The sequence below is a fragment of the Idiotropiscis lumnitzeri genome, chromosome 16 (genome assembly GCF_059441095.1).
Source record: "Idiotropiscis lumnitzeri isolate Australia: NSW breed Sydney's pygmy pipehorse chromosome 16, RoL_Ilum_1.0, whole genome shotgun sequence".
NCBI classification, from domain to species: Eukaryota; Metazoa; Chordata; class Actinopteri; order Syngnathiformes; family Syngnathidae; genus Idiotropiscis; species Idiotropiscis lumnitzeri.
Window position 1 is genome coordinate 14,733,144 of NC_142406.1, and position 14,413 is coordinate 14,747,556.

General features: G+C 43.9%; 2 protein-coding genes across 2 annotated transcripts; one reads left to right on the plus strand and one right to left on the minus strand.

Moving 5' to 3' along the window:
- Positions 1 to 1,826: 1,826 nt before the first annotated feature.
- tbxta (T-box transcription factor Ta) lies at positions 1,827 to 4,192 on the minus strand. Its single transcript, XM_088318306.1, has 8 exons — positions 3,993 to 4,192; positions 3,626 to 3,890; positions 3,409 to 3,543; positions 3,255 to 3,316; positions 2,928 to 2,989; positions 2,674 to 2,847; positions 2,471 to 2,597; positions 1,827 to 2,207 (listed from the first exon to the last, which is right to left on the minus strand). The coding sequence occupies exons 1-8, from the start codon at positions 4,190 to 4,192 to the stop codon at positions 1,943 to 1,945; spliced, it is 1,290 nt and encodes a 429-aa protein (XP_088174432.1). The 3' UTR covers positions 1,827 to 1,942.
- A 7,444-nt stretch (positions 4,193 to 11,636) lies between these two features.
- On the plus strand, positions 11,637 to 13,683 carry LOC148321635 (cathepsin S-like). The gene is made up of 7 exons (XM_088318702.1): positions 11,637 to 11,895; positions 11,996 to 12,118; positions 12,197 to 12,346; positions 12,513 to 12,737; positions 13,060 to 13,225; positions 13,303 to 13,405; positions 13,497 to 13,683. The coding sequence occupies exons 1-7, from the start codon at positions 11,776 to 11,778 to the stop codon at positions 13,594 to 13,596; spliced, it is 987 nt and encodes a 328-aa protein (XP_088174828.1). The 5' UTR covers positions 11,637 to 11,775; the 3' UTR covers positions 13,597 to 13,683.
- Positions 13,684 to 14,413: the final 730 nt, after the last annotated feature.

A 14,413-nucleotide genomic window follows, 5' to 3' on the forward strand; every position in this document is an offset into this window, starting at 1 on the left:
GTCTTCCTGTGAGTATTATGTTTTTCACATCTCTGTACCCAAATATTTGCTCCAACGTTCATAACGACTCCAACAACAAAGCTCGTTTTGCTAGCCAGACTTTAAGATTTGTCGTTTTGTGTTCGCTTTAAGCGAACAGACTTTAGAAATGGAAAATGATGTGATGCCAAACATGGCCATGTATCGCTAATAAACCAATTATTTTTTTCTTGCAGTAATCCATGACTAAAGGCCGGCATCCTTAACATGTGCTTTTGTTGGGTCTCCACGTGTGGGTGTCAGGCACACTCTGTCAAAGCGTATATTTGGAACATACACACTTCCAAGTCAAACTACCAATTGACAATTAGGGAAAACCAACACAGGTCTGAGGAGATAGGCCATTATTTATTTTATTTTTTTTTAAAGGGACAAGTGCTTCAGTTCAAACACACTGCTAGGACTTAACCGCAGATGTTTACGACGGCAGCCTGAGCAAAGAGCAACAGCAAACATCCTCCCCACAAGTGCTCATCAACATCAGCGCACCAAATGAAGTTAAATGAAAGTGAAGCTTGCCGTAAGTGTGTTGATTTTGTTCTGTTTTTGTTTTGTCGTCAGTCCATGAGCGCTGATTCCGTTCTACAACCGAGGTTCCACATTTTGATCAATTTAATGGAAGTCTTCAAAATCTATTCTGGACTCATGTGTGTGGATTTATTGGTTGATATTTCAAAATGCTTGCCAGTAAGATGTTTATCGCTGACAAAAATACAAGTAATGATTTTTATTTTGTCCTTCTCAAGTCTCGAAGTTTGCTGCACTATGCTATGCTATACTTGCCCCCCCCCCCCTCCCCTCCAGCTGCAGGTCACATTTCTGCTTCACTACTGTTTGCCTGTGGCCCTGTGACCCGCCAGCCTTCATTTGCACCTGGGTGAGGACCATTCCGTCATTTGCTACCCCCTCACCACCCCGCCATCTTCGTCTGAGGACCTGACACTCACATAGCACCCGTGGCATCACGCAGCCCCCTCAGGTGTATTCGCTCAATGTGCTTGTCGCTGCAGCTATTGAATCGAATTATGAAGCAAGATCCATTTGATTTTGCTTTTGTATTGTGTCGCATAAGATTGTGCAGATGACCAATGAGCTACAGGGTGTCTGCGACATTTCGTTTATGAATCAAATTCCCTGTCAAAGTGAGTGCTTAAATGCAAACACTTTAAATTTTCAGACATTGACATTTTGCAACTCTTAAAAAAAAAAAAAAAAAGACTTTTTAAAGCTAAAAGCTAAAGTGCTTTACATATATATTAGAGCACCCGTCAGAAATGCCGTGCCTTTAATGCAGGCTCGTTCAATTTTGGTCATTTCTTGGCAACTGACTTTTGGACTCGCAGCTTAAAAAAAACGGATGAACACTTCATAAAGATAAATCTGAGCATCTTGAATTGTTTTAACGTGCACCCATTAAATATTAGCAAAGCTACAAAATCGGAAATTTCCGAGCACATGTCATAAAGACTGCTTTGATGCAGACCTTTTCATTTGACTGTGATATGTCGTCATTTGACAATTCTTAACTTAAACTTTCAAGCTCCATGGCTCAATGAATGTTTTAGCGTATGCCACAATTGTGAAGTGCTTTACGGCAGATGTTTTCGAATTTTAGTCCACCCGTTTAACTGCTATTAAAATGACAAGGGAAGACAATTTGAAGTAAACACTTTTTAATTTATTATTAAATGACATAAATAACAACTCACATTGAGTTCAAATACAAATAGTTATATACATGTGCAAGGGGGGGGGGCATGGTGACCTCCCCCCCCCCGCTTGCGAGGAAGGCACTTGAATCTTAAAAAGCACGTTGACATGGAAACATCACGGCAAGTTAATTTAGTCTATGTACAAAGATATACACTTGGATGTTAGCGGAACAAAACAACTTGCATCCCTCTCAGTAGCTTTGTGCCACGGGCGCCCACGAGGCCGTGAGCCGGGCGATGGAGCTCTCGAACTGAGCGTCGCCCACCCCGACGCCCACCTCGCCCAGCCCGGGGTCGTACATGGAGGACGGCGACGAGACGGGCAGCGAGGACGTCAGGCCCGTGTAGGAGGAGCCCCTCAAGAACTGCGAGGTCAAACCGCCTGGGATGGAGCCCGACGCCGAGCCCGACGGGGTGAGGGTGGTGCCTGCCACGGACCACAAACTGGGGTACTGACTGAAGAAGCAAACATTTGGGGGTTATAAAAAAAAATGTGTTAAAAGATGTGTGAACTCCAAATTTCAAGGCAAAAAAAAAAAAAAATCCTAAATTGGGCAATTCAACAAAATATTTACTCATTTACTGCCATTGACGGCTAAAGACGTCAAAAATCCCCTTTTTTTTTTACTTAGCTGGTCATGAATGAGTTAAGTGACCAATTAATTCCCCAAAAATACAATTTGTGTTTTTTTATTTTAGCGGTGGGTGGGTGGTCTCACCTGGAGTTGGATGTGGAGTTCGTGGTGTGGGACAGGGTGCCCATGCCTGTGGAATTTGGGATCGGGAGGGCGGACCAGCTGTCGTGGGTTGGCGCCAGGCTCGCGGAGGTGTTGTCCATGTAGTTGTCTGTACGGAGAAAGATGAAATAACATTCATCCGTCTTGGATTTTGAATGAAAGTAGTAAAGTGTTGAGGGGCTTACTGGTACTAGAGGCGCGATGGGGGTAGTGGCCGGGGTACGGGCTGGCCCGGTGGCTCCTCAGGCTGGAGTAGCGCTCGCAGTACGAGCCTGACGAGTGGGCCGCCGTGCCGCTGAACTGCGGCGGGCTGCTGCTGGGGCAGATGGGACTCTGCCCCGGGAGGAACCAACCTCCCACTGTTTGATTAAACAACAACAACATATTTGTCTTCTTTTTTTTTTTTTTTTGTCAGCATTTCTGGATTCAGGAGACTCACGTTGGGAGTAGCCCGACTGCTGGTTGTCCACGCTGTGGTCGGGCATGTCCTTGTGATCGCTCCTGGAATACAGAAGATTTTGAGGGAAAGGTGTCGTGGTTCACGTCGTTGAAAGAAAGTGGAGTTGAATCACAAATATGATGCTGGGAAAAAAATTGTGTCTAAGTTGAACAAAAAGTTATTCAAATGTCTGAATGGGAAGATGTGGATGCGCATTTAATTGTGGTTTCGGACTTCTTGTGGAAGAATGTTGCTCGTCACTATAAATGACCAAAGAGACATTATTTGTCATTAAAAAGAGAATTTTTTAGACCAATTCCCACTGACCTTTCTTTGGCATCCAGGAAGGCCTTGGCGAAGGGGTTGTGCTTTATCTTCAAGGCTGTAATCTGTGGAAAAGTGATTTATTGAATTTTTTTCAAGAATTGTCCCCATAAAGAAAAAATGTCATCATTTTAACGAGCCTTTACGACCACCAGACCTCTTCATTCTGGTACGCGGTGACGGCGATGAACTGCGTCTCTGGGAACGATTGGCTGCTGATCATCTTCTGGATGCCTCCCACCTTCACGATGTGTATCCTGGGCTCGTATTTGTGTAAGGAGTTGAGCATAATCTGAGAAAATCGCGTGTTCACGTCACACCCTTGTCCGTTCAGCGCTCGTTTTGCCATTCTCGCTCGCTTGTCTTTTGCTTACCTGTCCCCCGCCGTTGAGTTTGTTCGACAGCTTGACTTTGCTGAAGGACACGGGCGCCTTCATCCAGTGCGCTCCGAAGTTGGGCGAGTCCGGGTGGATGTACACGCAGCTGGGGCTCTGCGGCTCCGGTTTGCCGCCAGGCACCCACTCGCCGTTCACGTACTTCCAGCGGTTGTTGTCCGCCGCCACGAAGTCCAGCAGCACCGAGTACATGGCGTTGGGATCCAGGCCGCTCACGCTGGCTCTGAGCACCGGGAACATGCGCCTGCGGGGGAAACCCGAAAGGTAAGAAAAAAAAAAAGAAAAAAGCAACTTGCCCTTTCCCCACCGTGACCGTGCGTAAAAAGTGCGTGAAAGTCATCCCTACCGTCCCGTTTTGGTCACAATCATCTCGTTGGTCAACTCCTTGAACTTGTTCCACAAGTCGGCGTCCTCCAGCGACAGTTTAATATCCCTCTCGGACGCGTCGCCCTTCTCGCTGCCCTTCTGGAACTCGCTTTCCACGGCACTCAGGAGGTGCTCCAGCCGCTGGTCCGGGTTTGCGGACGATGACGAGGAAGAGCTCATATTTCCGCTTGAACGACACACACTCACACACACACACACGAGCAGATCCAAGCAAAGCTGCTGCGTACTGACTGCACACACGCGCAAGGCCCCATGATTTTAAGGGCCCCCGGGGACCACATGGGGGGGCTGCAGGGGGCGTGGTTTAGGGCGCGCCCACCTCGGCCCCCGACAGTCTCCAAGACCGCCTTTACGCCGCCACATTTCCCCAATTTGATACATCTGTTTCATAATCACCCCAAAAGCCAAATCCAGTGAGAAAAACGCACATTTCACGCACGGGCTTTCACGTAAGGATTTGCTTTTTCGCAGCCGAAATCCGTGTGAGTCTTGCATGATTTAGTGCGCCGACACATGAGACAAAGGAAGGGGAAGCGAGCCGAGAGAGTGTTGCCTTTGAACTCGGTTGTATATTTGCAAATAGTGCTAATCTTTTGTTGTCTCAAATCTACATGGGAGAGAAGTGAGGGGGGGGGGTGTTTACTGAGCTTGGCCCATTAGTGTTTGGGCCTGCAAGTGATGCCTTCATTTGCATAATGGGTCTACATGTGTGCACCCTGCCTCACTCATGCTCAAATGGTCTCATCAAGTCGCTTAAAAAAAAATGACAACAATTATATTATTTTATATTTTTGTAAAACCACAACTGTAATATTTCAAGGCTATGTTAAAATAGTGTAACAGCAAATACAATTTCTGTGGTTAATTGGCGTGATATAATTTGCATAACTATTTCTGCAGTTTAAGATAAATCTTATCTGTACATGAAACCCAAATGTGTCACATGTCGTGAATTTAATAATGTAAAGCTATAAAACAAAAACATCCAAGTGATACATAACTCTGTATGTACTCGACATAAACTAACGATAACACAACTGGAATTCATTTATTGCAGCAAAATGAGTTAAAAATAATTATTTAAAAAAAAAATGATGTTATATAAAATAAAAAAAATAACACAGCACTCAAGCCACAGTTTGGCAACCCTTGATATAAATATGTAATAAAAGTAAGCAAAAATATTTTTGGGGGCCATTTCTGATGAACTGTCTCATGCCGTGTTTCGACGTTACTCTTCCTGCCTGCGACTTCCACTGTCTTCTACTTGGAAGTGATTTGAGGGGGCTGTGTAGCATGACTGCCGCTTTACTGCACCACTTCCTCCATTTCTGCAGAGGCTGTAAATGTAAAGGGGACCTCTCACACCTTTGCATCCCATAACCCCCCCCCCCAAAAAAAAGCCACTTAACCCCCCCCCCCCCCACCCCCCCTACTCTGTCTGCGTGTTTTTATTTTGGTGACTTGACAGGAAGGAGGTGTTAAAGGTACCATAGGAGCACACACACACACACACACTTTCCGGAAGCTAGCAATATACGTCAAGGCTGAGTCACATGTTGCCATGGCGACAAAACAATATCCTAAAGGCCATAACCCTCCAAAAAAAAATGCTTGGTCGCGCTCCAAAATCTTATCTGGGAGTGTTTTACATTCTTGAGAGTATCACCTCCCAAAAATATAAGAAGATTATGTGAAGCGCTATCTGGAATTTGATTCCCCACATTGCATTATGTTTCCTCCTCCAAAAAATAAAAAGAAAAAATTGTGCTGCTTATTTGAAGCGGCACCGGCAGGTTTTCCTTTCCCAGATGAAGTTGGTGAACGGCACTGCGAGGGTTAAAGCGATGTGGAGTGGTGGCTCTTCGGGCTGGCGTCACCTGGGTGCGAAATATTACAGAGGTCTGGTGCTTGACAAAGAGACACTCATAAGCATGCATATTTTCCGCAGGACTCCGCCGGCCCGGCCGAAATAAATCAGCAGGGCCAGCGGGATGAGTCAAGACTCTCAAGACTGACAACAGGTACAAAAACACTCAGTGGGTGCAAGAGACGTCATTTTAGGACCACTCGCTGATTATTTTGTTCATTTGTCAGCGAGTTGATGTCATTTTTGTGTTTTTGGTTCGTTGTTGCCTCCAGGGCTGTAGTTTATCATTTTCAGAGCTGAAACAACACTTGTCCAGCCTCCTCCAACACCAGAAACGCCCCCTTATAATATTTTGACTTTTTTTTTTTTAAACCTCTTTATTATTATCATTGATACTACTTTGTTAATATGTTTAACACCTTAGAGTAGTGTGAAGATTATTATTTTTTATTATATAAAACAAAAATAGTCAAAGTGTGTATTTTTTTATTTAAAAAATGAATAAATATAAGTACAAACATAAGCAGTTTTTTTATTACATTAAATCCACACAAATTGTTACTAAAATAGAGTGTTTGCATTTGTGAAAGTATTAAATCTAATCATAATGTGAGCAATAAGTAGTATTTTAAAATTGTGAAACATTGTGGAGTAAATCAATAAAATGTAGAGAATAACACATTTTAGCAATTTTTAAATTTTTTTTTCATTAAGTACCATAAATACTTGACCAGTTTAACAAGAGAAATGTGAGCGAAAATATTTTTTCTTTTTTTTCTTTTCCTAAATACAACAAAAAAATGAGAAAAATGTAATATATTCAAAATAAAAAAAAAAAGTATTTATTTTGTTTTTGTTTTTTCATTTTAATATACCGCAGATGAAACCTAAATATTATATTCTAATATCATGTCATAAAATTTAATACATTTTATTTCAAATTCAAAACAATTTACCAATATTTCCTGAAAATATATAACATTTTGTAAGATTTTTTTTTCACACGTTTGATGCCTTCCAATACACACTGCGCTCACTTCTTCACAACATCCAGACACACACTTACACACTCTGACAGCAATGTGGATTGAGCGCCCCTTCCCGAGCTTTCGTCTGTCGCTTTTGCTTTTCCACTTCAAGTTCAGGAAATCTAAACTTAACTCTTCTTATCACTCGCCACCTTTGAAAGGGATAAAAAGAATTAGTGGGGCCAGTAATTAGCCCCCCGCCACCCAACGCCGGCCCCCACCGGCCCTCATCTCGGGGTCCCCGCGGTGGGACCCTCGGGACCTTTGGCATGCTAATGCGCGACTTTTTTGACACGGCTCAGGAAAAAAATCGAATTTCAAAGCATCCACGAGTAATTTTAATTATTTTGAACACGTACGAATGCACGTCATCAAGTCAAATCAAAATACCGCATGTGGCATTGAAAACATTGTAAAAAGCAAAAGAAACAAATGTACAAATAAGGCTGCAAAGGAAATTTGGTATCTCAGACTCTCGAATCAATTTGGTTTTCACGGAACAGAAGGCTTAAAATTTCACTGATTGCCAATTATGGAATTAAACGAAAGTGAGTCAGTTTAATATGCTTGCATTTTAATCTTTCACAATAATATTTATTTAGCTCTATTTTTTTTTACCTTACCTGCAATACTTTGATAGGAATAATTACATCAGTATTTTTTATTTTTTTATTTTCCTATTGGGTTGCCATAATATACAAAATATACTGTATATGAATGCAAGTTGGAATATGAGTTCCTAAGGTCGTACCTGGAGGGCTCAATGTTTTTTTTTTTTTTTAATTGCTACTTTGAACCGCTGCACCACAGAAGTCATATTAAAGTATTTGTATTTTTTCTGTGCCACTTTTGTTCGCCGTGTTTTGGCCTCTGTTATTCCCCCTGTTGCTGTTGCCCGATGTAAATATGAGCAGCTGAAGTCAGCAGACACCAGTGTGTGAGAAAACAGAGCTAACTCACCCCCTCCCCATCACTGCGCCCCCCCCCCCCAACTTTGCACACACACGCACACACACATCATGCACAGTGAGATCACACTTCGGGGGCCCGCTGACGCGAGGGTCCAACGAAGACATGGGCAAATATTAGCGGATATTAATCATAAATAGACTTTTATATCATCTCGCCAGTGAGAGTGGTGTGGTTGGATTGAGTGAGTGAGTGGGGTGTTGGTGACTGTGGGGGAGGGGTCAGTAGGGTAGGGGGGGGGGGATCAAAAGGCCACTTTGCACTGACAAACAGTAAGTGTTAAAGGACGGCATGATGAAGGTGCTGCCGGCCGGCCGGCCGACGTTATTTACTCACAGGACGTGTGACTTGAGAGCCGCCACCTCCAGCGGCACTTCCTCACCTCTGGAAATGCACAATTAAAATGAGATGTTCACGCAACACGCCGTCGCCTCGACAAGGAGCCGTAACCGGGAACTGCCTCTCCGTCTTCTCGTTTGACCTCAACATATTTGAAAAGTCATAAATAATCAAATACGACACGGGTGAGCCCAAATTGCCCAAAATGGCCGACAAGTCCACCGAATTTCATGTTGATTGGCAAAACAGGGATCAGGGCCTGATTTCTTTATTTTTTTCTTCAAACCTTCTAACAAAGTATCCAGTGGACGTCTGCCAGGGCTGAGGGACGGAGGGAGGGAGGGAGGGGCTACACAGCGCACCGTAAAGCGGAGGAGGTAAACAAAGGAGGCCGGCCTGCTTTTACTGCCTTCCCACGCCAGCTGATTGAAAAGTGTTACCTGGAATATGGCAAGTTATCCCCCCCCCCCCCCAACCTGATGTGAATGCCGGCACAGGGTCCCAGGTGTACAAACAGCAAACAGTGGGGGCACATCAAAGGCTCTCATTAAAAGACAATAGCTGCATCAGCCCCCAAGAACCCCCCCCCCCCCCCTCGTGGCCCCCCCACCCCCACTCATGTGGCCCACGTATTGCCCCCTTCCGTTCAAGTACACGCAATTAGAGCGTGTGCAGCAAGCGAGTGAAATAAAACGAAGCCTTTAGAAGAAACAACATGAAACCATGTGACTTGTGCCGGCCAATCAGTGATGTGTAAGCGGACGGTACGGATAACCGCCATTTTTAAAACTTGCATTCCGACACTATTTTTGGGTTATTATTCATAAATACATTTAGAAAATGAGAAATAATGAGAATTTGTGTTTTATTAAATAACCACAATATTCCACATAAATGTCATTTTGCCATGAATGTTACATGGCCTTTCGTGCGTTTGACTAATATTAATGTAATCATTTTCTGAGGTTGAAATTTGGATTTTACCAAATATTATCCAAAAGCATTAAATGAGCTGAGCAAATTTGGCATCCAATGAACTGTCGCCAATGACTACTAAAAATGCAGAATTCATTTTTAAATGGTCTAATATTAAACAGATCAGTTGTATTTGACTTTTAATTTCAATATAGTCCGGCTACTGGTCATGATGGTGATACTAAAAATGTGAGAACTGCTCATATAGATAATATAGATATGACACTATTAGGAAGATTAAAGTTTCCTGAAAAAAATAAATATATAATTTTTTGGGGAACATTCTGACTCTCATGTTCTGCTGCTTATTTTTTTTATGCTCAACTCTTTTTGTATCCAGCGGCATCACGTGTGGAGAAACTGTTGTGCTGCCACCGCGACCTCCGTCCGTCGTGGGAAAAGTTGGCGGGACGAGGAAGACGTGGCGTGGCGTTGGCTGCAGACGCCTCTTTGTAGTGGAGGCCTGGAGATGGCTTGTTAGTCAGTAAAAGTCAAAGTCCTTAAACGGCCTCCTCTGACAGGAAGCAGTTTACACGGTGACGCTCAACCTGCCTGCGGCCCTCTATTGTCCCCCCCACCCAAGGGAACCCGCGTCCCCACTTCATCAGCATTTCCATAAGAAAGGAGAAGTAATTGCCTCTTTTCTTCTGCTGCCCCTTCATCTTGGACGGGCTCCTCACACCGCTTCCTTTTTCCATTCAAGCAGCCACTCACACTCTGCGAAGTCAAGGCAAAGTTGAGAAAGAAGTACAAATAAACAACGGTGATAATGTGGTTGCATAATTGTGCACACCCTCATAGAAGTGGGGATGTGGCCGTGTTTGGAATGAACCAATCACGTTCAAACTCAATTTGAACGGCAGTCGGAACACACGTGCCGCTGATTGAAATGCTCGTGACTGACACCGAATGAAGTTCAAATAAAGTTCAGATGTTCTGGTAGGCTTTCACTGACGTTTTGCAGCATGTGCCATCACAGAGTAACAGCCACATTGAAATGAGTGCAGGAATTTCTGGCAAGTAATGGCAACAACAATCTTGCGTCTACATATGGGGTGGCGTGGCAAGATGGAAACATTATCGTGTCAGGAAAAGCCTACTAGAACAGCTGAACCTTCCGGAAGTTACGCAGAGGCACTTCAAATGGCGAACATGAACAGGGGTGTGTAAACTTTTTTTTTTTAAAATGCACTCTAGATTTTGAATTTCTTTTGACTTAATGTGTGTGGCGTGTCACATGGCGTCCAAGGCAAAAAAAAAAAAAAACGCCACAAGATCCAAGCATGTTAACAAACAGTTGAAGCATTTCGAATATTTAGTCCCTTCACCGATCACTGCACGAAGCTCGAGGAGCTGTCATGAGGGGAGGGTCCCCGGCGGGAACCCCTGGGTGACTGGAAGCGTTTTAACCATGGCCCCATGCCGACGCAGACAAAGGAGCCGGGGCCCAATCACCGTCTGCTCCTTTGTTGCAGGGGGAGCCAGAGAGGCTGGGAAGGGGCCGAGGGGCCGCGCTCGCTGCTCCCGTGGACGCAGCAGCAGACCCCCCCCCGCCCCCCCGGACCGCCTAAACCACCTTTATTTGCTGTGCATGCTGCTTTTTCCCCAGGTGATTATCAAGGTAGCATTTTGCTGGCTTGTACCTTTGCTTCATCAGTCTTCATCAACACACTCAAAAAGGCTTCTTGCGTGCATGATACGACATTTTACACATTTGCATATTTGTATTTTTACTATTGATATAAATCGTGTATTATGTTTTGGAAAAAGGCTGGGATTCATAATTTCAAATCGACCCAACTTTGTGTCGTATTGTAGAAAACGACCAAGAACTTTCAGGTTTGTTACTTATTTATATATATATATATATATATATATATATATATATATATGTGTGTGTATATATATACACATATATACATATATAAATAAAACAAAGTTGGGTCATCCGATTGGCTCAGACTTTAGAGTGTTTAATAATTTACATTTATTTTCAGTTTTTTGTTATTTTATTTATTGGCTTATGGGATATACTGTATGTAATTGTGTTTATTTCCCATACATATTCTATTTATTTCTATAAATTGTTGGAGAGGTACATCTTTTAATTGCGTCTCAACGTTTTCTCTTTTTTTTCCCCAGGTGGCTCCATCACATTCTTGGCACTCTGCTGCCACCTACTGCCAATAAGGTGAAACTGCATGAAAAGCCTTCATTTCGCTGTAGCTAATTTATTTGCAGTTATGTTTTAACTGACAACCTACTTATTTATAAAGGTTTTAAAATCATTTCAAACACCGAATACTTTTAATTTAAAGTCCAAAATTATATATTGGTCAATCAAGAAAAACAGGTGATGATGATGTCATCACCCAAATCACCGGCAGGTGTGAAGCGTGCAGCCAATTGGATAAAAGGGAGTGTGAGCTCACACTATGCATGTGTGCTTGCTGCGTCACCATCAGGCCGAATTTTTTTTTACTAATTTATTTTAAAAATTTGACCTTCCTGTTTGCGTCAGTTTGACATCTTTCTCCTTTTCATTCAGTGCAGCTGCAGTCATGTTTTGGAGCCTGCTCTTGGCCGTCTTGTGGGCATTGGCGGAGGCCGACATCAACCCGTCTCTGAATGGACACTGGGAGCTGTGGAAGAAGGCCCACAATAAAGTTTACTCGCATCAGGCAAAAAAAAATTCCCCATCTGATTTTTGACGCCGCTTAAGTTGGACTGGTGGAAGTGTGTTGTGGCTCAATGAGGTTGTTGTTGTTTGTACGTGTCAAGGTGGAAGAGTCCGGTCGCAGGCGGATCTGGGAAGACAACTTGCAGATGATCAACGTCCACAACCTGGAGGCCACCCTTGGCTTGCACTCCTACGAGCTGGCCATGAACCACTTGGGAGACCTGGTAACAACATCTCCATGGCAGATGTTTTTTTAGAAGTATTTTTTCCCCCTTTATTTATTTATTTATTTTTGTATCCAGACCATGGAGGAGGTGAGTGGTACCCTCACCGGTACGGTGGTGCCAGCTGACCTGGAGAGGGTCCAACTGAACTTCAACTGGGAGCAAAGCACACTGCCAGCCTCCGTGGACTGGAGGAAGCACGGCCGGGTGACTGACGTCAAAATGCAGGCGAGACATCCGGTCAACTGCAATCTTGAATTTTGCTCAATTAAATTACATTTTTCTTTGGGGTGGGGGGGGTAGAATTTCTCTTGGTTACCTCTTTGCAGTACATGCATGTGGATGTTTTGTCAGTTTTGTTTTTTGTGCCCGCCGAACGTCAAATTGTCCGCAGGGATCTTGCGGCTCCTGCTGGGCCTTCAGCGCCGTGGGTGCTCTGGAGGGCCAGCTGAGCAAGGGAACGGGCACCCTGACATCGCTCAGCCCCCAGAACCTGGTGGACTGTTCGCTGGACTTCGGCAACCACGGCTGCCACGGCGGCTTCATGACAAACGCCTTCCGCTACGTCAACAAGAATGGCGGCATCGACTCGGAGTGGGCTTACCCCTACACGGCCAAGGTGAGGGTGTCCCCGCAACAGTCAATGCTGTTGATTGTAAAGGGTTTGGTTATTTTTTATTTTATTTTTTTTGTCTGACCTGTTCCTTTCCTTAAATGTTTTATGGAAGTTAGACGTTTGAGTTTTTTTTCTTTCTTTTAAACGAGTTTATTGGATTCAGGTGCAACTTTGACAGTAATTTCCACTAGAGGTCGCCAATGTACCGCACTTGGTGAATTGTCGATTTAATAAAATAAAGAATGAATAAATTGGCAATGTTATGGACCTCTCCAATTTCTGAGTTGTACCGCTTTGGAGGTTAACATGTTGGTTGTCTTTTCAGCGTGGCGAGTGCGCGTACAAACCTCAGGATCGGGCCGCCAACTGCTCGGGTTACTCGTTCGTGCCAAAGGGGGACGAAGAGGCCCTGAAGGTCGCCCTCGCCAACGTTGGCCCCATCTCTGTGGCAATTGACGCTTCTCGCTCCAATTTCCACTTCTACCGTCACGGTGGGTCTAGAACTTTAATTTCTCATGACCCAGTTTTGAACCTATTTTTTTTTTGGGGGGGGGTGTGCACTTATTAGGTGTATACGAGGACCTGGCATGTAGCCACAAAGTGAACCACGGCGTGCTGGCTGTGGGCTACGGCACAGAAAAAGGAAGAGACTTCTGGCTGGTCAAGAACAGGTTTGTTTGTTTTTTTTTTAAATAATTATATGCAATGTATGACTTTTTCTTGGGTGACAAAAACCACTGCTTTCTCTCAACTGTGTGGTAGCTGGGGTGTGAAATTTGGTGACCAAGGTTACATCAAGATGGCTCGCAACAAACTGAACCAATGTGGCATCGCGCTCCATGCCTGCTTCCCGGTCATGTGACCGCCACGTCCTGCGAAGAGTACAGCAGTTGGGCTTGTTTTAAAAAGAATGCTGAATAATAAAGTGTATTTATGGCTGTTAAATCTACCTTGGTGTATGTGCTTGTTTATATTTTTTTAATCGTTGTCTGGTACGAGTCTAATAACTATTTCTTTAAAACGAAAATCGAATTTAGCGCAAGTGTAAAGCGGCGCTTATATTAATTTCCAGAAGGTATCCCGTGCAGCATTTCTCATACTGACCACAAGGCGGCGCCCAAAGACCTGTCAAAATCATTGCAAGTCTAAATTTCACAAATGCTGCATTAAAGTACACTACCGACATGAATAAATTACTGACTTCTGTTAAAGAAGAAAACTAAGCCCCAAAATGAATATTTATATTCATGTTTTTTTTTCTTTGGGAGTGGGGGGGCCGAAGGTTGGGGTCTGCAATGAGTATAGAGCATGTTTTTAGAATCGTGTATAGTCAAGGCAAGCAAAATGTGCTTAGAGGGCAGAAATTAACTTTAAATACTAGACATTGTCCAGACATTGGAGACAGTTCTTGAACTTCACTTTAAAGGTAAACTTCGTGCACACCTTTTTCCCAATTAAACAGTAGGCCTGACGTCACGTCAGCTAATCTAAACCAACCTTCTTCTCCGGCGTGTTCAACGGCAATTTGCACACTTGCGCCCTCCGGTGGCCAGCGTGAAAATTGTCACGTCATCACATTGCATAAAGTTCGTCAACCTGGTTGGCAGGACACAACACTACATCGTCTTCAGAAATTATGTCAGTATGAGAAATGCTGTCGGTGACAACTTCCCGGAATC